The 21,754-nt window shown below is 44.5% G+C and overlaps 1 protein-coding gene across 3 annotated transcripts in view; it reads left to right on the top strand.

Moving 5' to 3' along the window:
* The window catches only part of LOC117360795 (general transcription and DNA repair factor IIH helicase subunit XPB), a 262,217-nt gene that overhangs the window by 63,196 nt on the left and 177,267 nt on the right, over positions 1-21,754 (top strand). For all 3 annotated transcript variants that reach the window (XR_004539518.1, XM_033945177.1, XM_033945181.1), the window contains exons 6-10: positions 10,148-10,261; positions 12,026-12,125; positions 18,342-18,472; positions 18,657-18,736; positions 20,337-20,404. Coding sequence is in view for 2 of the 3 variants with exons in the window: in XM_033945177.1 (XP_033801068.1) it covers positions 10,148-10,261; positions 12,026-12,125; positions 18,342-18,472; positions 18,657-18,736; positions 20,337-20,404 (493 nt within the window). In the remaining variant the exon portion in view is untranslated. The remainder of the gene's footprint in view (positions 1-10,147; positions 10,262-12,025; positions 12,126-18,341; positions 18,473-18,656; positions 18,737-20,336; positions 20,405-21,754) is intronic.

Genomic DNA, 21,754 nt, shown 5'->3' with positions numbered 1-21,754 from the left:
TGTCTCTTCTCTCCTCTTAAGTCTTTTCTCATGACGTCTGATGCAGACTCATACCATTTTGGTCATTGTTTTCTGAGCCATTTAAGTCTTTTGATATCTTTAGCAAAATATAGTCTCCAAAACTGAATGTACCTCCTCCCTTCTGCTGGTTATACCTCGCATTCCTCTGGCTTTGGCCACTGTCTTATCACATTGTTTTGCCACCTTGAAATCCTCAAAACCGTCACTCCAAGGTGGTTCTTGCACATCATCTTCTCTCTTCTTGTCACATACAGCTCCTTTTGATTTCTGTACTCAAAATGTATTACTTTGCATTGCATTGAATTGTAAACCGTTTAGACTTTGAGATAGGCGGTGTAGCAAATGGATAATAACCTTGAAACTTGAAACATTAAAAACTGCAAGTTTTAGCACATGCTTCTAATTTTTGTGGATCCTCATTTGTGTACTCCCTTTAGGACAGGGATCTCAAAAGTCCCTCATTGAGGGCCGCAATCCAGTCGGGTTTTCAGGATTTCCCCAATGAATATGCATTGAAAGCAGTGCATGCACATAGATCTCATGCGTATTCATTGGGGAAATCCTGAAAACCCGACTGGATTGCGGCCCTCAAGGAGGGACTTTGAGACCTCTGCTTTAGGGTATAAGCAATCCTTTTGACTTGCTCCTTTAGCCATATTGCTCGCAAAGACAATAAACAGAATCAACATAAGATCAATTTTGAGGCATTCGATTATTTACCTTCCTTCTGAATGAATTCACTTTATCATCACCCTCTGTTGTCTTTCAGTCAGCTAATTTCTGATCCAGTTCATAACCTTGGGACTCAGCCCCAGGTTACTCAGTTTGCTGATAAATCCCTTGTGAAGAATAGTATCCAAAGCTTAGCTGAAATCCAATTCATGCTCTCAAATTAGTTATCTGGTGACCCAGTCGAAGAAATCAGTCAGATTTTTTTGCATGATTGTTCTTTGACAATATCATTTTGCTTCTGATCTTGCATCACATTTGATTTTAGAAAGTTCCTTCTCTGTGACTTTTCCCACCATTGAGGTAAAGCTTACTGACTTGTGGTTTGCTCACCTCTTCTCTGTTACCACTTTTAAGATGAGGGTCTACATTGGCCCTTCTCTTGAATTCTCTTTGTCTTTCAGGGGTTTTTTTGTGGTGGTCTTCTGTTCTTCTATATTATCCCAGGACAAGCAGGTAGGTATTCTCACTAGTGGGTGATGTCATCCGACAGAGCCCCGATACGGACATCTTGCAAGCATGTCTTGCTTGAAGAAACTCAGAAGTTTCGAGATGCCCGCACCGCGCATGCGCCAGTGCCTTCCCGCCCGATGCTCCGGGCGTGTCTCCTCAGTTCTTTTTCTTCCGCGGAGCTGAGAAGTCTATCTTCAATTTGCGCCCATTGAATCTCTTTTTTTGCCTTCTTTTTTGCCGCGGGTTGAGTTCTTTTGGCTCTCCTGTGCATTTATTTCTTTCTTTGATTTCTTTTTCAAAAAAAAAAAAAAAATTTTCCTTCCGATACCGGGTCGGCCGTGTGGCTGGGGCCCCACGCCTTCGACCTTGCGGCGGAGCTTTTCCGGCCTATGTCCCGGCCAATCACTGGTTTTAAAAAGTGTAGCAAGTGCCAGCGCGCGATTTCGCTCACGGACCCTCATCGACGCTGCTTACAGTGTCTGGGACCGGATCACTTCCCGAAATCGTGCCGGCCTTGCTCCACTCTGATGGCGAGAGCGTTTAAGCGTCGCTGTCTGCTGTGGGAGTCCATGTTCAAGATGGAAGCTTCATCGGATCCTGCAGCTTCGACATCGACAGGTGCTTCGACTCCTTCTGCGAAGCCCTCTGCCTCCCCGGCTGCTTCGGGCCTCCTGAAACCGGCGTCGTTCACACCGGTTTCGGCCCCGGCTTTGGCGCCGGTGCCTTCATCCGTCTCCTCGGAGCAGGTATCGACCCCGACAGTTTCTCCGGTGGTGCTCAAGGTGCCGAAGACTGGCAAGCAGAAGCACGTAGCACCCAAGGAGCGCGGAGACCGTGCGGAAGGTCCCCCTTTTGGTGCGGATCCCTCCATATCGGCTTCGTTGCGGTCCATCCTGGAGGCTCAGTTCGTGGAGCTCATGCAGACCATGGGGCCTCGGCTGATTGCCACCATCCAGGGTGACCTTCCAGCTTTGGCTTCGAGGGGCGGACCGCCCCCTCCTCCTCCTCCTCGCCGCACTAACTCGTTACTCGGCGAGGAGGAGCGGCAAGTGGTGTCCGGGTCCTCGAGGAGGTCCTCCGTTAGCGCTGTACCTCCTTTGGAACCGATTTCCTCGAGGAGGGCCTCCCTTAGTGATATGCCTCCCTTGGAGCCCATCCCCTCGAGGAAAGCCTCGTTTAGTGACCTGCCTCCCTTGGAACCGATTACTCCGCCCCATGACTCAGTGTGGCGTCCACCTTCGGGGCCACCCAGTCCTGGGCATAGCAAGAAGCAGGACGAGTTCTTCCGAACCCCCTATCAAACCTGGGCAGCGTCGGGGGAGCCTCCGACTCTGCCGCCTCTGCGATCGACGGCATCAAGTCCAATCTGCTCCTTGGAGGCGTCTGAGCCAGTTTCTCACAGACGGGCTCGATCCCCTTCCAGGCATCGGGAGGGGCATCGATCCAGACATTCTTCGAAGCATTCCTCTCGACACTCGACCGTCTCGCCTCAGAAGAAATTGCCTCGGTTGGGGTATGCTGCTTCGACTGGGTCTCCTCCTCCGGGCCCGGAGTTCGAGGACTCCGAGGTTTTCTACTCGTCCTGTTGCTCTCAGGCCTCTCTGGAGCCTGAAGCCTCTTCTTCTTCTAGTCCGTCTCGCAGACCGGCGACGGCAGACCAACTGTCCTTTTCATCGTTCCTCAGGCAGATGGCGGATGACATGGACATTACTCTCGATGCTGGGTCTCGATATTCCAAAGAGTACCTCGATACCATGCACTTGCCTCGTCCTCCAGCAGAGTCCTTGCGGCTTCCCCTGCACAAGCTCCTCGACCAGACCTTCATGCGATGCTTCGAGTCTCCTTACTCTATCCCTGCGGTCCCTGGCAAATTGGATGCGCGGTACCGCAAGGTGCATCATAAAGGCTTCGAGGGTCCTCAGCTTTCTCACCAGTCCCTCCTGGTCGAATCCTCGCTCAAGCGGTCTCATCCTGGCCAGGTCTATGCTTCAGTGCCTCCGGGCCGCGAGGGCAGAACCATGGATAAGTTTGGTCGACGCATCTATCAGAATTCGATGATGGCGTCTCGGGTCCTGAATTACAATTTCCACTTTGTAGCCTACTTGGAATTTTTTCTACCTGTGCTTCGGAAGTTCACACCATACATCGAATCCCAGGCTAGGTTTGAGTTTGAGGAAGTGGTTGCTTCGCTTTCCCAACTTCGGCTTAAGTTAATGCAATCTGCCTATGATGCGTTCGAGCGCTCCGCCCGAGCGGCGGCCTGCTCGGTGGCGATGCGCCGGTTGGCCTGGTTGCGGACCATTGATATGGACCCGAATCTTCAGGACCGCCTGGCAAACGTTCCGTGTGCTGGGGCGGATCTTTTTGACGAATCCATCGAGACTGTCACGAAGAAGTTGTCTGACCACGAAAAGTCTTTCCAATCTATCCTTCGGCCGAAGCCTAAGCCTCAGCAGTCTCGACCTTCTCGTCCGACGTTGATTTATCAGAGGCGTTATCAGCCGAGGCAAACTCCTCCTGCGAGGCAACCGGCGAAGCGTCAGCCTCCCCAAAAGGGTCAGCCTAAGTCTCAATCGCCTGCTGTCCCTAAGACCACTCAGCCTTTTTGACTGTCTCGTCGAGGGCATAACCAACCTCGTTCTGCCTCCCCCCTGTTTTTCCCATCGGAGGGCGCCTACATCATTTTTATCATCGCTGGGAGGCCATAACATCCGACCTCTGGGTCCTTACTATCATCAAGGAAGGATACTCTCTTCATTTCCATCGGGTCCCTCCGGACCACCCTCGAAGAGAGTATCCTTCCAACTTGACTCAGACCGCCCTTCTTCTCCAGGAAGCTCAGGCTTTGCTTCGGCTTCGTGCCGTGGAGCCGGTCCCGACGGACCAACTGAACCAGGGGTTTTACTCCCGGTACTTCCTTGTTCCGAAGAAGACGGGCGACCTGCGACCCATTTTGGATCTCAGGGCCCTCAACAAATTCCTAGTCAAGGAGAGGTTTCGCATGCTGACACTTGCTTCTCTCTACCCTCTCCTCGAGCAGAACGACTGGTTATGCTCTCTGGATCTCAAGGAGGCCTACACTCACATTCCCATTCATCCGGCCTCCCGCAAGTTCCTCAGATTTCGGGTGGGACATCTACATCTGCAGTATTGAGTGCTTCCATTCGGCCTGTCCTCGTCTCCCAGAGTCTTCACGAAGTGTCTGGTGGTGGTGGCCGCTGCACTCCGGAACAGGGGTCTTCAGGTATTTCCATACCTCGACGACTGGCTCATCAAGGCCCCATCAGCTCCAAAGGTCATTTCGGCGACCTTGACCACGATCTGCTTCCTGCAGAGCCTAGGCTTCGAGATCAATTTTCCCAAATCTCATCTGCAGCCTACCCAGTCCCTTCCCTTCATCGGGGCGGTACTGGACCCATCCAGTTTCGAGCATTCCTTCCTCCTCAGGGCATGGATGCTCTTCTTCGTCTCTGCCAGTCTGTATCTTCTCGCCAGTCCTTCTCAGCGAGACACATGATGGTCCTCCTGGGCCACATGGCCTCTACAGTTCATGTGATGCCCTTTGTCAGGCTCCATCTCAGAATTCCTCAGTGGACCCTAGCTTCTCAATGGACTCAAGTGTCAGACCCGTTGACTCGACACGTCATAGTCACTCCTGCTCTTCGGCAGTCTCTACTTTGGTGGATGACCTCTTCGAATCTATCCAGAGGTTTGCTGTTTCACACTCCTCCTCATCAGAAGGTTCTCACTACCGATTCCTCGACCTATGCCTGGGGGGCTCATCTGGATGGGATTCGCACTCAGGGATTCTGGACCTGTGCGGACCGACTCCATCAAATCAATCTTCTGGAGCTCAGAGCCATCTTCAATGCTCTTCAAGCTTTTCAACATCTGCTTCACGACATGGTGGTCCTCATTCGCACCGACAATCAGGTCGCCATGTATTATGTCAACAAGCAAGCGGGCACGGGCTCGGCCTCCCTCTGCCAGGAAGCTCTCAGAGTCTGGGATTGGGCGGTTCGCCACAACACCTTCCTCAAAGCTGTCTACATTCAGGGGAAGGACAATGTCTTGGCGGACAAACTGAGTCGTTTTCTCCAGCCTCACGAATGGACACTCCACTCCAAGCCCCTTCATCAGATCTTTGCTCAGTGGGGAACGCCTCAGATAGACCTCTTTGCGGCTCCCCACAATTTCAAGCTGCCTCAGTTTTGCTCCAGGATCTACGCTCCTCATCGCCTCGAGGCAGATGCTTTTCTGCTGGATTGGGGGAATCGCTTTCTGTATGCCTTTCCGCCATTCCCTCTCATTCAAAAGACTCTGGTCAAGCTGAAGTCCGACCATGCCACCATGATTCTGATAGCTCCTCGGTGGCCCAGGCAACCTTGGTTCTCCCTTCTACTTCAACTCAGCAGCAGGGAACCGTACCTACTTCCAGTGTTTCCTTCACTGCTTACTCAGCATCAGGAGTCTCTGCTTCATCCCAACCTGCAGTCTCTCCACCTGACAGCTTGGTTCCTCTCAACGTAACTCCGCACCAGTTTTCCCAGGCGGTGAGGGATGTCTTGGAGGCTTCCAGGAAGCCTGCTACTCGTCAATGCTACTCCCAAAAATGGACTAGATTTTCTTCATGGTGTATTTCCAATTCTAAGGAGCCTCAGCGAGCCTCCCTATCCTCTGTTTTGGACTATCTTTTACATCTGTCTCAGTCTGGTCTCAAGTCGACATCTATACGAGTCCACCTGAGTGCTATTGCGGCTTTCCATCAGCCTCTACAAGGGAAACCTCTCTCTTCTCATCCTGTGGTTTCCAGATTTATGAAAGGACTTTTTCATGTCAATCCTCCTCTCAAACCGCCTCCAGTGGTTTGGGATCTAAATGTTGTCCTTTCTCAGCTTATGAAACCTCCTTTTGAGCCTCTTAGCAAGGCTCTACTAAAGTTTCTCACTTGGAAAGTGGTTTTTCTGGTGGCCCTCACATCTGCTCGCAGGGTCAGTGAGCTTCAGGCCTTGGTGGCGGACCCACTTTTCACAGTATTCCATCATGATAAGGTGGTCATCCGCACTCACCCGAAATTCCTGCCTAAAGTGGTCTCTGAATTTCACCTCAACCAATCCATTGTGCTTCCAGTGTTCTTTCCAAAGCCTCATTCTCATCCTGGAGAATCAGCTCTTCACACTCTGGACTGTAAACGTGCTTTGGCTTTCTACTTGGATCGCACCAAACCACACAGAACTGCTCCTCAACTTTTCGTCTCTTTTGATCCCAACAAGTTGGGACGACCTGTATCGAAGCGCACCATCTCTAACTGGATGGCGGCTTGTATCTCTTTCTGCTATGCCCAGGCTGGATTACCCCTTCCCTGTAAGGTCACAGCACATAGGGTCAGAGCGATGGCAGCCTCTGTAGCCTTCCTCAGATCGACACCGATTGAGGAGATTTGTAGGGCTGCCACTTGGTCCTCGGTTCATACGTTCACCTCTCATTATTGTCTGGATACTTTCTCCAGACGGGATGGGCAGTTTGGCCAAACTGTGTTACAAAATTTGTTCTCCTAAGTTGCCAACTCTCCCTCCATCCCATTGAGATTAGCTTGGAGGTCACCCACTAGTGAGAATACCTGCCTGCTTGTCCTGGGATAAAGCAATGTTACTTACCGTAACAGTTGTTATCCAGGGACAGCAGGCAGCTATTCTCACGTCCCACCCACCTCCCCTGGGTTGGCTTCTCTACTAGCTAACTGAACTGAGGAGACACGCCCGGAGCATTGGAAAAAATGTAAAGAGCTGCCAACGCAAAAACGGCTTGCCCGATTTGAACGAAACTTGGTATGCCGATCCCTCACTACCTGGGGTGATATGTTCTGGGGGTCTCACGGCCCACCTGCACATGTGGGCGGAGCTACAAACATAAAATCAGATTTCACCCATTCATGTCAATGGAAAAAATGTAAAACAGCTGCCAACGCAAAAACGGCTTGCCCGATTTGAACGAAACTTGGTATGCAGATCCCTCACTACCTGGGGTGATATGTTCTGGGGGTATCGCGGCCAACCTGCACACCTGGGCGGAGCTACAAACAGAAAATCAGATTTCACCCATTCATGTCAATGGAAAAAATGTAAAAACTGCCTCCGCAAAACCGGCTTGCCCGATTTGAACGAAACTTGGTATGCGGATCCCTCACTACCCGGGATGATATGTTCTGGGGGTCTCGCGGCCCAACTGCACACGTGGGCGGAGCTACAAACATAACTTCAGATTTCACCCATTCAAGTCAATGGGAAAAATGTAAAAAGCTGTGGGACCGATTTGAACTAAACTTGGTATGCTGATCCCTCACTACCTGGGGTGATATGTTCTGGGGGTCTCGCGGCCCACCTGCACAAATGGGCGGAGCTACAAACAGAAAATCAGATTTCACCCATTCATGTCAATGGAAAAAATGTAAAAAACTGCCATTCTCACAGTAATTCCAACTACCTGGGGTGATATGTTCTGGGGTCTCGCGGCCCACCTGCACACGTGGGCGGAGCTACAAACAGAACATCAGATTTCACCCATTCATGTCAATGGAAAAAATGTAAAAAGCTGCCATTCTCACTGTGACCAATTTGGACGAAACTTGGTATGCAGATCCCTCACTACCTGGGTTGTTATGTTCTGGGGGTCTCGCGGCCCACCTGCACACGTAGGCGGAGCTACAAACAAAAATCAGATTTCACCCATTCATGTCAATGGAAAAAATGTAAAAAGCTGCCATTCTCACAGTAATTCAAAAACGGCTTGACCGATTTGAACGAAACTTGATATGCAGATCCCTCACTACCTGGGGTGATATGTTCTGGGGGTCTCGCGGCCCACCTGCACACGTGGGCGGAGCTACAAACAGAAAATCACATTTCACCCATTCATGTCAATGGAAAAAATGTAAAAAGATGCCATTCTCACATTAATTCAAAAACGGCTTGACCGATTTGAACGAAACTTGGTATGCAGATCCCTCACTACCTGGGATGATATGTTCTGGGGGGTCTTCCGGCCCACCTGCACACGTTGGCCGAGCTACAAGCAGAAAATCGGATTTCACCCATTCATGTCAATGGAAAAAATGTAATAAGCTGTGGGACCGATTTGAACGAAACTTGGTATGCAGATCCCTCACTACCTGGGGTGATATGTTCTTGGGGTTTCGCGGCCCACCTGCACACGTGGGCGGAGCTACAAACAGAAAATCAGATTTCACCCATTCAAGTCAATGGAAAAAATGTAAAAAGCTGTGGGACCGATTTGAATGAAAATTGGTATGCAGATCCCTCACTACCAGGGGTGATATGTTCTTGGGGTCTCGCAGCCCACCTGCACACGTGGGCGGAGCTACAAACAGAAAATCAGATTTCTCCCATTCAAGTCAATGGAAAAAATGTAAAAAGCTGTGGGACCGATTTGAACGAAACTTGGTATGCAGATCCCTCACTACCTGGGGTGATATGTTCTGGGGGTCTCGCGGCCCACCTGCACACGTGGGAAGGGTGGGTTCACCCAATAATGTATATGTTCTTGCTCCTGGAGGTGAAACTAAAAATGTTGTTTATAATCAAGTTTTGTGTTAATTTTATTGTATTCATTTTGTCAAATATTTCACATTATAATTTGAATATTGTACTTTTTATAAAGTAAAAAAATATTTTCATTCACCACTATAAAGTATCTTTATTTGAATCCATTTACAGTGTTATTGCTATAATTAAATACCCGTGCAACGCCGGGCCATCAGCTAGTAACATTATAATCTTCTTAAAAGGAGCCATCAATTGAATTGCTAATTAAAACATCCCCCAAGAAGGTTACAGAAGTTGGATAGTTCGATATCCAATAGATGCTGCCATTGTGGTTTAGAAGCTGGGACATTAGACCATTTAATATTTTTCTGTCCCTATATAAATGCCTTTTGGAAGTTAATTTGGTCCCAAATTAATTCATTGTTAGAAAATCATGTTGCCCTTTCATATGATACTATATTATTTGGTACATCAACGAAATTTAAAAGCCCAATTTCTGCAAATAATAATAAATTTCTATTGATATTGACAGGGGTTGCCATTCAGCAGATTACAGGAAATTGGAAAGATTACACTAAACTAAATTATACTTTTTGGTGGAATTCAGTATGCCATATTTATAAAATGGAAAGGGTGCTTGCTATGTAACAAGGGAATTATCATAAGTTTAAAAAGATTTTGGGGGCCATTGATTATTTATTCTAATGATCAGACATCTTAAACACTTTAGTATTGGATAAGATATAGGGGGTGGGTGGGATTATGAATGATAATTGTTAATTATTAATATATGGGTGGGTGGAGTGGGATTCTTTTATATTTATATATTTGGAGGAATATAAATAAGATTTTCAAGTGATTAGTTAAAAATATTTCTGATTGATTATTATACACTTGTTGTAATATTTGAAAATGAATAAAGATTTATAAATTAAAACATCCCCCAAATCATGATAATCTTTTTAGAACTTCTTATAAAACAATGGGAACACTAGTGGTAAAAAGCTTGGACATACTTCAAAATAAAACTGCAATGCTGGGTTGTCCAACACTCTATGTCTTCTAAATGATGCTTATCCAAAGTGTATCAAACTTATTGAGGAAAGTGGCAAAAATATTTGTGTTTATTCTGGTTTAAAATTTGGAACTAATGTGTGTATAGATCCCCAAAACACATCCTCATTGAGTCTTAACTTGTGTTGATGAAAATGTAATGAGTCAAACAAAAAGAATCTGATTAAGTTATGGTACCTCACAAGACTGGAAAAGAAAATCTTTACATAGCTAAAAACTGATTTTTAGATTATCATTAACTTAGTACTTAAATGTGTGTTAAAGTGTCTTCTAAATCAACTACCTATACTCCCCCCCCCTACTTCTAGCTTGTGATCCCATTAACAACACAGGATGATCTGGACAAAGCCATTGAGCTTCTAGACCGTAGTGTTCATATGAAGAGCCTGAAGATATTGCTAGTACTGACTGGAAATACTCAGGTATGGATATAAACATTTTATCATTTTTACGATTGTTCCATAATCTGCTAGCAGAAATAAGAACACATTTGCTTAGAATATGATGGTGGTTTCATCTTGGAACTGAAATCTAATTAAGAACACCCGTTAAATGCTTAAAGTATTTATTTTGAGAATACAGTAGAATCTCAGTTAACCAGTATTCAAATAACCAGCACTCTTACCAACCGGCAAAAAAAAAAAAAGTCTCCCATGCTACTAAGACAATGTCTAGAGTGGTGCTCCTGACCCAGTAACCTCCCTTCCCTCCCTCCGGCCCCAGGGGCATCAGCAGCCACAAATCCCTTCTCCTAAAGTATCGCAGCAGCCACAAATCTCCCTCTGTTCCCGAAACAGCAGGCAGCCAGTTCTGACCCAACCTTCCCACCGCCCTCCCTCCATTCCTGAAGCAATAGAGCCGGTCCTGACAACCCTCTACCTCCCTCCCTCTGTTCCCAAAGCAATAGAGCTGGTCCTGACAACCCCCCTCCCTCCCTCTGTTCCCAAAGCAGCAGAGCCGGTCCTGACAACCCCCTCCCTCCCTCCTGCCCTTTCTCACCCGAAGTAGCAGCAACCGGTGAGCAGAGGAAGTGCCAGTAAACAGGCAGTTCCTGACCAGCCCCGGCATGGCCTTTCCTCTGCCGAGCCATTCCATGTCATTCTCTCTGGGCCCAATGCAGAAAAGTACTCCAAGCTCATCTGAATGATATACAGTACATTCATGTTATTAGCAAAGCAATGCACAAAGGGATTGAATGTGGGTTTAATGTGCATGGTATAATAAATAAAATTTGCAGCCAAACACAAAAAGCAGTACAAAATTCCCATGAAGGCTATAGAAGCACAGTGAAAAGTGGGAAAGAGAAGAGATGCCTTTCCAGATGGGATCTTAATTGGTGACATTTCAAATAATCACAAAACTCAACATTGACAGTGTTTTTTGACGCTAATAGGCACCTTCCTTAGAAGTCTTCAATAATGGTGTAGTGACGATTATGTTTCTCCACATAGAAGCGAATTTCCGGTGCAGTAGGTGTGTCATTTTGGACAAGCAAATTATCTTCCCATGGCTGCGAGTCCAATGTAGAAGGAATCCATTCTGGATTTTTCTGTGATCCTCCTACTTCACTGGGAGCTCTACTGCCAACTGCAGTTTTTCCGTTCTGCACGTAAGCCGGAAGGAGCGTTTCTGTTCTGCTTTCCCTTTTTCTTATTTTATTTGGTGTTTTCAGTGCTTGGAGCTTTCACATTGGTATCAGCTCTGCCTATGTGGGAAGAAGCAGACTGTGTTCTGCAGCTAACAGGCTGATCCCTGGTGGTACTTGTTAGCCAGCCTGCACAAGTGTTTTTGGAGCTTGGGGCCATCCCCGCTTAACGTCCCTTACCTACTACTTAGCAGGGGATTGAGTGCAGACTGTTAGGCGTCTGTAGGAGGCTCAGCGGTATCTTGGGACTTGGGAGACCTCTCTCCGATGGATACAGATGATAATTTTACTGATCCCTTATTTTTTGCGAATGCTCCTTCCGTGGCAGGAGACCTTGGAATGTACACTAGCCCTTTAGATTCTCATTTGGCTGGAGAGTAGGCTAAAAAATACAAGAAATAATAAGGACAATAAGGTAAGAGACTGAGCACTAGGTTCAAGATAGGAACAAGTAGAACTAAGAATTTTTAGTACTGCTGCTTTAAATATTTCATACTATGCCATTCATTTTGAAAGCAAATATCTATCTCTCTTTCCATAGGCTTCCAATTTATGTAACATGAAAGCATTGCCATCACTGGAAGATTTAGATAATACAATATTTGAAGGAACAGAGAGAAATGATAGAATTTCTTTGATAGGTAAGCCACACTGCTAATTTTAAACTTGCTGTTTTCTTTTACACTAGCAGTAGTCATATAAAATCCTGAAGTTCCTCTAATGGGTCAAGTCTTCACAATATCTACATGGTTCAGGACAAGGTATCTTTAAAAGATATCATTATAAAAGGGAAGACAAAGCATCCTGATAGTGAGATTGCAATGCAGGCCACAGTGGACCACTTTTCCTTAAATACAGAGCAGATTGATTTTAAAGATTGCAAATTATCTATGCCAACTGCTCAGCAAATTGTAAATAGATATGACAAACACTGTTGGTTATCTTAGGACAAACAGGCAGCATATTCCACAGAGCCCAGTACAGACAGTGAAAAGTGTACTGTCACTTTAAGCTTCAATGAAGTTTCGCGACTATCTGTACCGCACATGCATAAGTGCCTTCCCGCCCAGTGTTAGCTCATGGTACCTCAGTTCTTCATTTTCCACGGAGTGAAGAACTTGTTATTGGACTTCGTCCAAGTGGTTTTTTTGCCTTCCTGTCTGGTTTTTTTCCAACTTTTTCCCTTCAGGATTTTCTTCTAACCATTTTTTGTTTATTTAGTTAGATATTTTGCGGCTCACTACCATTCTTTTCTTTTGACTTAGTTTTTTCAGAGTTTGAAACTGTCAGTTGGGCCTTGTCCTGTTTCTTTCACACTTGATGCCTCGAAGATAACTTTTTTTCTTCAGAAGTCACAGCCATTGAGTCTTATTTTTGCCGAAGCTGTTTTCCTCTAATGTTGAAGCATTCCAGTGGGTTAAGGAAATGCAATCGTTGTAGCTGGACCATTTCCATCACTGAGCCACATAAGTGGTATATTCAGTGTTTGGGACTAGAACATTGAGTGGACTGTTGTACCCGCTGCCTAAGGTTGCAAACCCATTCTCTTAAGGCTTGACGTATTCAGCAAGAAAAGCTTTCCAGGACTCCATCTACCTCAATGTTATCAGAAGATAAAGACATTGAAACCAGTGGTACTGGCATGGACACCTCTATTGACATTGAAGTCGGTACCGGCATCGGGTAAACCTGCTAAGAAGCCATCTTCTTCTCAGCTAGCTTCACAGACATTATCTGCATCGAGCCCTAAATTGATGCATGCCAAGCATCAACACCATCGATCTCCATCGGTGCAGACTGTGTCACCTTTACAGTGAACCTCTTTATCGAGATCTCCCACGCCTTGACATCCTGCCTTACCATAAGTACCTGTGCATCAAACCGGTGCAGTCCATCCAGAACCAACTTAAAGAGCTGTTACACCGAGAGCTTGCTGTAGTACTGCAAACACAAACGGCACCAGTGCTTCCACAGCCTCCCTCGGTACAGGTGCATCCTGAGCATGGCGAATCGAGGTCACATAGTACCCAATCTTGCTCTCTTCATGGAAAAGCCAGTTCTATCTCCATACTATCTCCATTTCAACATGGCTATCGCTCCAACTACAGTACAGAAACTTTATTGTTATCCTTGATCTCTAAAATTCAAAGTTTACTTTCACAGAATCGTTTTGCAATTTTATTGCAATTCGATCTTTCAGCAGCCTTTGATGTTGTGAACCATGATGTTCTTGTTCAACTATTGTCTGATTTAGGTTTGGAAGGTAACGTTCTCAATTGGTTCAAAGGATTTCTTCATTGCGATCATACATGGTAAATTTAAATGGTACAACATCTACCTTGTAGTTTTCAGACTGTGGGGTCCCTGAAGGTTCACCATTGTCCTCTGTTCTTTTTAATATTTATATGACTGTATTAAATTTCTTTCCACTAAACTCTATTGAAACTTTAGTCACTTATGCTGATGATATTTTTATTTTACAGGAAGTAGATCCGAATTTGAGTAATTTTTCTGCTAATATTAATTCATGCTTTTCCAAACTTCACCATTAGTCACTTCAGATCCAAATTAAATTAAATACAACAAAAACAAAATTGCTTTGGTTTGGTCCCAAATTAGCAAATATTCCAAGCATAGTTGCACTTAACATTGGTGAAGTTCTACCAATAGAGTTCTAGAGTAATTGGAATCATTTTTTAGATGATTCTTTCAATCATCAGGTAAATCATCTGATTAAGAAATAGGTTGTTTGTTTTTTTTTTAGTTTACGCACATTGAAAGTGTCCACTATTTATTTACCAACACCATTTTACAGTATTGGTTCAGTCAGTTATTTTAGCTCAGGTGGACTATTGCAATTCTGTCTATGTTGGCTTAAGTAAAGGGAATCAGAAAAGATTACAATTAATACAGAACACTGCAGCATGACTAATATTTGGAAAGTCAAAATCCAAGCACGTTACTTCATTGTTTAACAATTAACACTGGCTCCTGTTTTGTTACAGAGTTCAGTTTAAATGTGCTTGTAGTTTTATAAAATTATTCATGGATTGTTTGACTCTCATTAACCTTAAACTTCTCGACAAACTTAGCAGATTTCTTCAGCCACATGAGTGGACTCTCAAACTCCAAAATCTTACACCACATTTTCTCAATTTGGGGACTCCACAGATCTATTTGCATCTCCCAAAAACCACAAATTACCACAGTTTTGCTCCAGACAGTTCTCCCCACATCGCCTGGAGGCAGTTGCATTTCCTCTGGATTAGTTACTCAAGTTCCTGTTTGCCTTTCCACCAATCCATCTGATTCTCAAAACCGTATTCATACTCAAGAAAGAACCTGCCACCATGATTCTCATAGCTCCTCGATGGCCCAGAGAACCATGGTTTTCTCTTCTACTTCAGCTAAATGTCAGAGAATCCATAACCCCACAGCTCTTTCCGACTCTGCTAACTCAGAGCCAAGGTTCTCTTCTACATCCCAACCTAAACAAACTTAATTTTATAGACCGGGTCTTCAGCCAAAAAGGTGCTCGACTCGGTTTACAATAATGTAAGTATTTTTTGCTTCATAAGATGCACTTTTTTCTACCCAAAATTGGGTGGAATTTTCGGTGCATCTTATGAAGCGAAGGCAACTTTTTTAAAGCACCCCTACCCATCCCGTCGTACCTTTTTTAAAATGTCCCACTTATTGGGGGTATGCGAGCTGACTGCTGCTTGCCTCTGCCCGCCTGCCTGCCACCGCTACTCCTGCTCCCGCTCCCTGCTCGCCGCCGCTGCTCCCTGCCACTGTGCTGCAACTTGGGGAAGGGAAGGGCCAGCGTACAGCGATTGTACGTTGCCGGCCCACAAGCCTTCCCCCGACATCAGTTCTGACATCGCAGGAAGGCTTGTGGGCTGGCGAGGTGCAGTCACTGCACAATGGCCCATCCCTTCCTGGAGTTGCGGCGCAACGGCGGTGGCGGACCAGGGGCAGAGGAGGAGGAATCGGCGGTGGGTAGGCAGGCTTTGGTGCAGCAGGGAGGAAGGAAGGTAGGCTCCAGCGCGGCAGGGAGGACGAAGGACAAAGGCTAGAAAGCAGTGAGGGGGATGTTGGCACGAACTCAGGACATGGAAGGGAGGGAGGATGAAGGACAAAGGCTGCAAGGCAGTTTAGTGGAGGGGACTCAAACTTGGGACATGGGAAGGAGGGAGGACGAAGGACAAAGGTTGAAAGGCAGTGAGGTAAAGAAAGGAAGGAAGGAGATTCATGAAATCATCAGACAACAAAGGTAGGAAAAATGATTTTGTTTTCAATTTAATGATCAAAATGTGTCAGTTTTGAGAATTTATATCTGCTGTGTGTATATGAAAAATGAAAAGAACAGCCTGGCAGGGAAGGGGAGACAGGGTGCAGAGCCTGGCAGGGAGTGAGGGGGCTGTGTGTAGAGCCTGGTATATATTAGTACACAATTTGGTTTAGAATGTTGTTGTTTTGGGGTTTTTTTTTTCTTCTTGTTTTCTACTCTAAATCTAGGGTGCGTCTTATGGTCCGGTGCATCTTATGGAGCAAAAAATACGATAAATATAGAATTTAATCTAGAATGACTTAGGGCCTCTTCTACAAAGCCATTTAGCGCGGGCCGCTGCGGTAACGGCCTCGAAGCCCATAGAGATTTAAAGGGCTTTGGAGCTGTTGCGGCTTTGTAAAAGAGGGGGGTTAGTTTCCAAAGTGTTTAGTAAACAAGAAAGTTTTCAGAGCTTTCTGAGATAAAAGGAAGGGGCCTAGACTTCTAAGTGAAAGCGGTAACTCATTCCAGAGCTCAGTTAGTTTTGAAAATGAAAGAGTGGCTAAATCTCTTGAAAGTTCTATTTTTACCCCTAAAGGAAGGAAATGTAAGTTTTTTAAATTTATTTGAACTCCTATTTATTTGAGATCTGTGTACATTCCAAACTAAAGGAACCAAAGTAATAAAAATGCCAAAGAGAATTTCAAATGCAGTACAAACGCACTTAAATTGAATTCTAAGATACACTGGAAGCTAATGTAATTCCGTGAGCAATGGGGTTAAGTGATAGAATTTACTCTTACCAAAAATGAGCTTGGCAGCGGTACTCTGTATCAGTTGAAGTCTCTGCAGACTGACCTTTGCGAGACCCAGGTCTTTATCTAACAGCTTGGTACCTTTCAACTTCAGCATAGAAGACTATGATGTCTCTGCTCAAGTTCAAGCTATTTTAACTGTTTCCCAGAAACTTTCTACTCAGCAGTGTCATCGTCTTAAATGGACTCGCTTCACCTCTTGGTGTACTCTTCATAATCTCAATTCTACCACATCCTTGATTCCTTTGGTACTGGACTACTTTCTCCACTGCTCCATGTCTGGGCTTAAAACCACTTCTGTCAGAGTTCACTTCAGTGCTATTAGTGCCTTCCATGCCCTTTCTATTAGTCTAACTACACATCCACTGATTTCCAGGTTTATGAAAGGGCATTTGAACTCCAAACCTCCACAAACTACCTCCAGTTGTTTGGGATCTAAATGTGATCCTGGCTATTTAATGAAGACTCCATTTGAACCTCTTGCAATTACTCATCTTAAGTACCTAACTTGAAAAGTAGTTTTCTTAATTTGTGTCACTTCTGCTCGAAGAGTGAGTGAATGCCAAGCATTAGTCTGTGACCCTCCTTACACTGTTTTTGACCAGGACAAAGTTGTTCTCAGAACTCATCCTAAGTTCCTTCCAAAAGTCAGTACGGACTTTCATCTCAATCAGTTCATTGTACTTCCAGCTTTCTTTCCAAAGCTGCATTCTCATCCTGGGGAAATAGCTCTTCACACATTAGACTGTAGGCGAACCTTGGCTTACTATTTAGAATGAACTAAGCTACACAGGACTTCTCCTCAATTCGTCATCTCTTTTGATCCTAACAAATTGGGAATTCCTGTCACTAAACGGACTATTTCCACTTGGTTGGCCACCTACATCTCCTTCTGCTATACTCAAGCTGGATTGCTGCTTTTGGGACGTGTAACAGCTCACAAGGTCCAAGCAATTGCAGCATCAATGGCCTTTCTATGTTCCACCCCCATTGAAGATATTTTCAAAGCAGCTACTTGGTCCTCAGTTCATACCTTCACATCTCACTGTTGTCTGGCAACCTATTCCAGATAAGATGGTAGATTCAGCCAAGCAGTACTTGAGAATTTGTTTTCTTCTTGAAGGTCAACACTTACTCCATCTCATCTCAGTTAAGCTAAGGAGTCCCACATGTGAGAATATGCTGCCTGCTTGTCCTAAGCTAAAGCACAGTTACTTACCTAACCGGTGTTATCTGGGGACAGCAGGCAGATATTCACATACCATCCCACCTCCCCTGGTAGGCATCTTAGCTAGTTTTCAGAATTGAGATACCACAAGCTAACGTTGTGTGGGAAGGCACTTGTGCATACATGGTGCGGGCAGTTACAAAGCTTTGTTAAAGCTTAAAGTGACAGTAGACTTTTCACTGTCCGTACCGGGCTCAGAGGATGATGTCACTCAGATGTGAGAATATCTGCATGCTGTCCCTGGATAACACATGCTACGGTAAGTAACTGTGCTAAAAATGTCTGTATGTAAATGCCAGAAGTCTAAGAAACAAGATGGGAGAGTTAGAATATATTACACTGCTGGCTCGGGTTCTGCAGTCCGTTCAGTTCTAGAAATCTCACTATCCTCCACTTAAGAAGCATTTCCTTGCTACTGAGATCAGACTATCTGGCCTACCTTGGAGATTTTAAGGCTATGTTTGAGGTTGGCATTAAATCTGAGGCATATTTATTTCATGTGTGGTGTTTCATTTATCTGTTCATTCCTTTTTATTTTAAGGTACTCAGACCAGGGATAGAAGTTCACCTCCCCCAGGCTACATTCCAGATGAGCTACACCAGGTTGCTCGAAATGGATCATATACGAGTATCAATAGTGAGGGAGAGTTCATTCCAGAAACTGCGGACCAGGTAACTGTCATATCTTCTTGTCTACTGATTTTTTTGTTCAATAGTAACATACTGAAGAGTTCGTTTTTAGCTTTCCAAGACTACAGAAAATTTGCAAAATACTGAGTATCTGCCAATGTGATGTGAAAAAGGAAGTATCATAATTGAATCCTTGAAAAATAAATTTCTCAATATTTCTTAACAGATGCTGGATCCCTTGTCTTTAAGCAGCCCTGAGAACTCTGGTTCTGGAAGCTGTCCCTCATTAGATAGCCCTTTAGATGGGTAAGATGACTGTTATTTCTATATTGATTGGCATATTTAGTGACATAGTATTGCAGCGGCATTCCTCTAATACAGGAAGAAAAAATGTACAATTAAATGTATTGTTTTGAAATCACTAGAATCAGTTTGTCACCAACTAGATTTGGGTGAAATTGTTTATTTAAGGGAAAACTATAAGGATTTTCATTGATGGGCACAAATTTCTTATGTCTTCTAAATGAGGAAACACTATAATTTGGGAGGGATGTTATTGAATGAGAGTACCCAAGAAAGGGACTTGGGGGTAATGGTGGACATGACAATGAAGGCGACGGCACAGTGCGGAGCGGCTGCTAAGAGGGCGAATAGAATGCTAGGTATAATCAAGAAGGGTATTACAACCAGGACGAAAGAAGTCATCCTGCCGTTGTATCGGGCGATGGTGCGTCCGCATTTGGAGTACTGCGTCCAATATTGGTCGCCGTACCTTAAGAAGGACATGGCGTTACTCGAGAGGGTTCAGAGGAGAGCGACACGTCTGATAAAAGGGATGGAAAACCTTTCATACGCTGAGAGATTGGAGAAACTGGGTATCTTTTCCCTGGAGAAGAGGAGACTTAGAGGGGATATGATAGAGACTTACAAGATCATGAAGGGCATAGAGAGAGTAGAGAGGGACAGATTCTTCAAACTTTCAAGAAATAAAAGAACAAGAGGGCATTCGGAAAAGTTGAAAGGGGACAGATTCAAAACGAATGCTAGGCAGTTCTTCTTTACCCAATGTGTGGTGGACACCTGGGCAGCGTGGCTGTACTTATTGAAGAGTTTGTTGAGTTCGGCCCATTGTATGTGGTCTGTTGGTCCTTTTGGGTCTTTTTGGATCGGGGTGATGATGATTTCAGAGGTCAGTTGGGAAAAGGCCGTCTGTGAGCATGGTTTGTATCCATTGTAGGAGTAGAGTATGGAATTTTGTACTGGAGATTGTTAGGAGATATGGTGGGCACAATAGGATAATTCTTTTCAAAGGGGTTAAAGTCATTGCAAGAAAAATGGATGAAGTATGTGGAGCTATTGGGGGACTAAATTGAGGTAGATAAATTATTGAACGCCCCTCATACATATAGTATTCTGGAATAGAGCTGTGCATACATTTTGGTGATTATATATATAAATGTAAAAAGTACCACTTACATGCCAGCAATTATGCGATAACGGGAACAGATCTAGCTCTGATCCTGTTATCTCATAATGTATATTTGCCTGCACTTTTACATAGAAGATGCTGAGTAATGCCCCTCTTTCTGTAAATTTTAGATTTGAAAAATCAGTGTTCCCATGTATGTGCTGGCAAATACATGTGTATTTGCCATTATCCTTATACATAGCATAACCTTTGTGTAATATTAGAGGAAATGTGAACACACCAACCTGGATGTCCCAGCTTCTACATAATGTCATTTACAAAATGAAGCTTACACTTATGTTTATTTTATTTTATGGAGTTCAATAGGACCAAAATGTTCCATACTGTAGCTGAGAGAGATTTTACTTTGTCTCATTGTACATACTGATTTGTAATGGTAATGCAGATATATAACTAAAATGTAATTGACCTTACCAGAGACAGCTACCCCAAATCTCGAATGCCAAGAGCCCTAAGCTACCCTGATAACCATCAAGAATTTTCAGGTAAGGACACTCTGAATTAATAAAGTAATACATGGTTTGAGCAAAACTTTGTTTTATTGATAGTATGGCTGAAACTTACATTAGCTAACTAAATAGGAGAAAGTTGCCTGAAAATGATATTGGGACTTTTTTTGAACTGTTAGGTGGCCCTGGGAGTTTTATCTTTCTGCTTTTGATATTATGGTATAATGGGCCTTTTATATTTTGGATTATTTAAATCACCTTCCTAAAAGAAGTTTAAGGTGGCTTACAGCATTGTTAGAATTCAGGTACAAAAAGTTGATCCCAAACAGTTTCTAAATCTAATGGGGTGCTAGAAACATCAGGAGATAAGTGGTTTGCCCAACGTCACAAGGAATGTCAACAGCGGACGTGAAATTTGAACTCTGTTTTTCTTAGTTCATTGTTGAACTACCATACCTTTTCCACCTGGGCATATCCCCAATTTTTGACATTGCATATCTGCCTAATGGTCATTTGTTTTCAGAAGTGACATCAGAAAAATATATTTTCTTGGAGAATGAGACAGTGTAGACAAAAATGGTAAGAAAGCGAGTAGGATAAACAGAAGGGATCACAAAATAGCAAGAGGATATATACCCAGTATTGAGCTCTTCAGTTTAACAGAATAGAGAAATGGCCTTTAATGCTGGAAAGATGTAGGTGCAGCCTGCATGGAGTGGCAATTAAGAACCCTAACCATCTTAGTGAACAGACTAGATGGGCCACATCAGTGTTTATCTGCCCTCATCTACTATACTGTTATGTTACTTGATAGGCAGGGAGCACAGTGCGCAGCAGCCGCTAAGAGAGCAAATAGAATGCTAGGTATAATCAAGAAGGGTATTACAACCAGAATGAAAAAAGTTATCTGCCGTTGTATCGGGTGATGGTGCGCCCGCATCTGGAGTACTACGTCCAATATTGGTTGCCGTACCTTAAGAAGGATATGGCGTTACTCGAGAGGGTTCAGAGGAGAGCGACACGTCTGATAAAAGGGATGGAAAACCTTTCATACGCTGAGAGATTGGAGAAACTTGGTTTTTTTTCCCTAGAGAAGAGGAGACTTAGAGGGGATATGATAGAGACTTACAAGATCATGAAGGGCATAGAGAGAGTAGAGAGGGACAGATTCTTCAAACTTTCAAGAAATAAAAGAACAAGAGGGCATTCGGAAAAGTTGAAAGGGGACAGATTCAAAACGAATGCTAGGAAGTTCTTCTTTACCCAACGTGTGGTGGACACCTGGTATGCGCTTCCAGAGGGCGTAATAGGGCAGAGTACGGTACTGGGGTTCAAGAAGGGATTGGACAATTTCCTGCTGGAAAAGGGGATAGAGGGGTATAGATA

The sequence above is a fragment of the Geotrypetes seraphini genome, chromosome 5, assembly GCF_902459505.1.
Source record: "Geotrypetes seraphini chromosome 5, aGeoSer1.1, whole genome shotgun sequence".
Classification (NCBI taxonomy): Eukaryota; Metazoa; Chordata; class Amphibia; order Gymnophiona; family Dermophiidae; genus Geotrypetes; species Geotrypetes seraphini.
The sequence above is the reverse complement of the archived record's forward strand: the minus strand, read 5'-3'. Positions and strand labels throughout refer to the sequence as shown.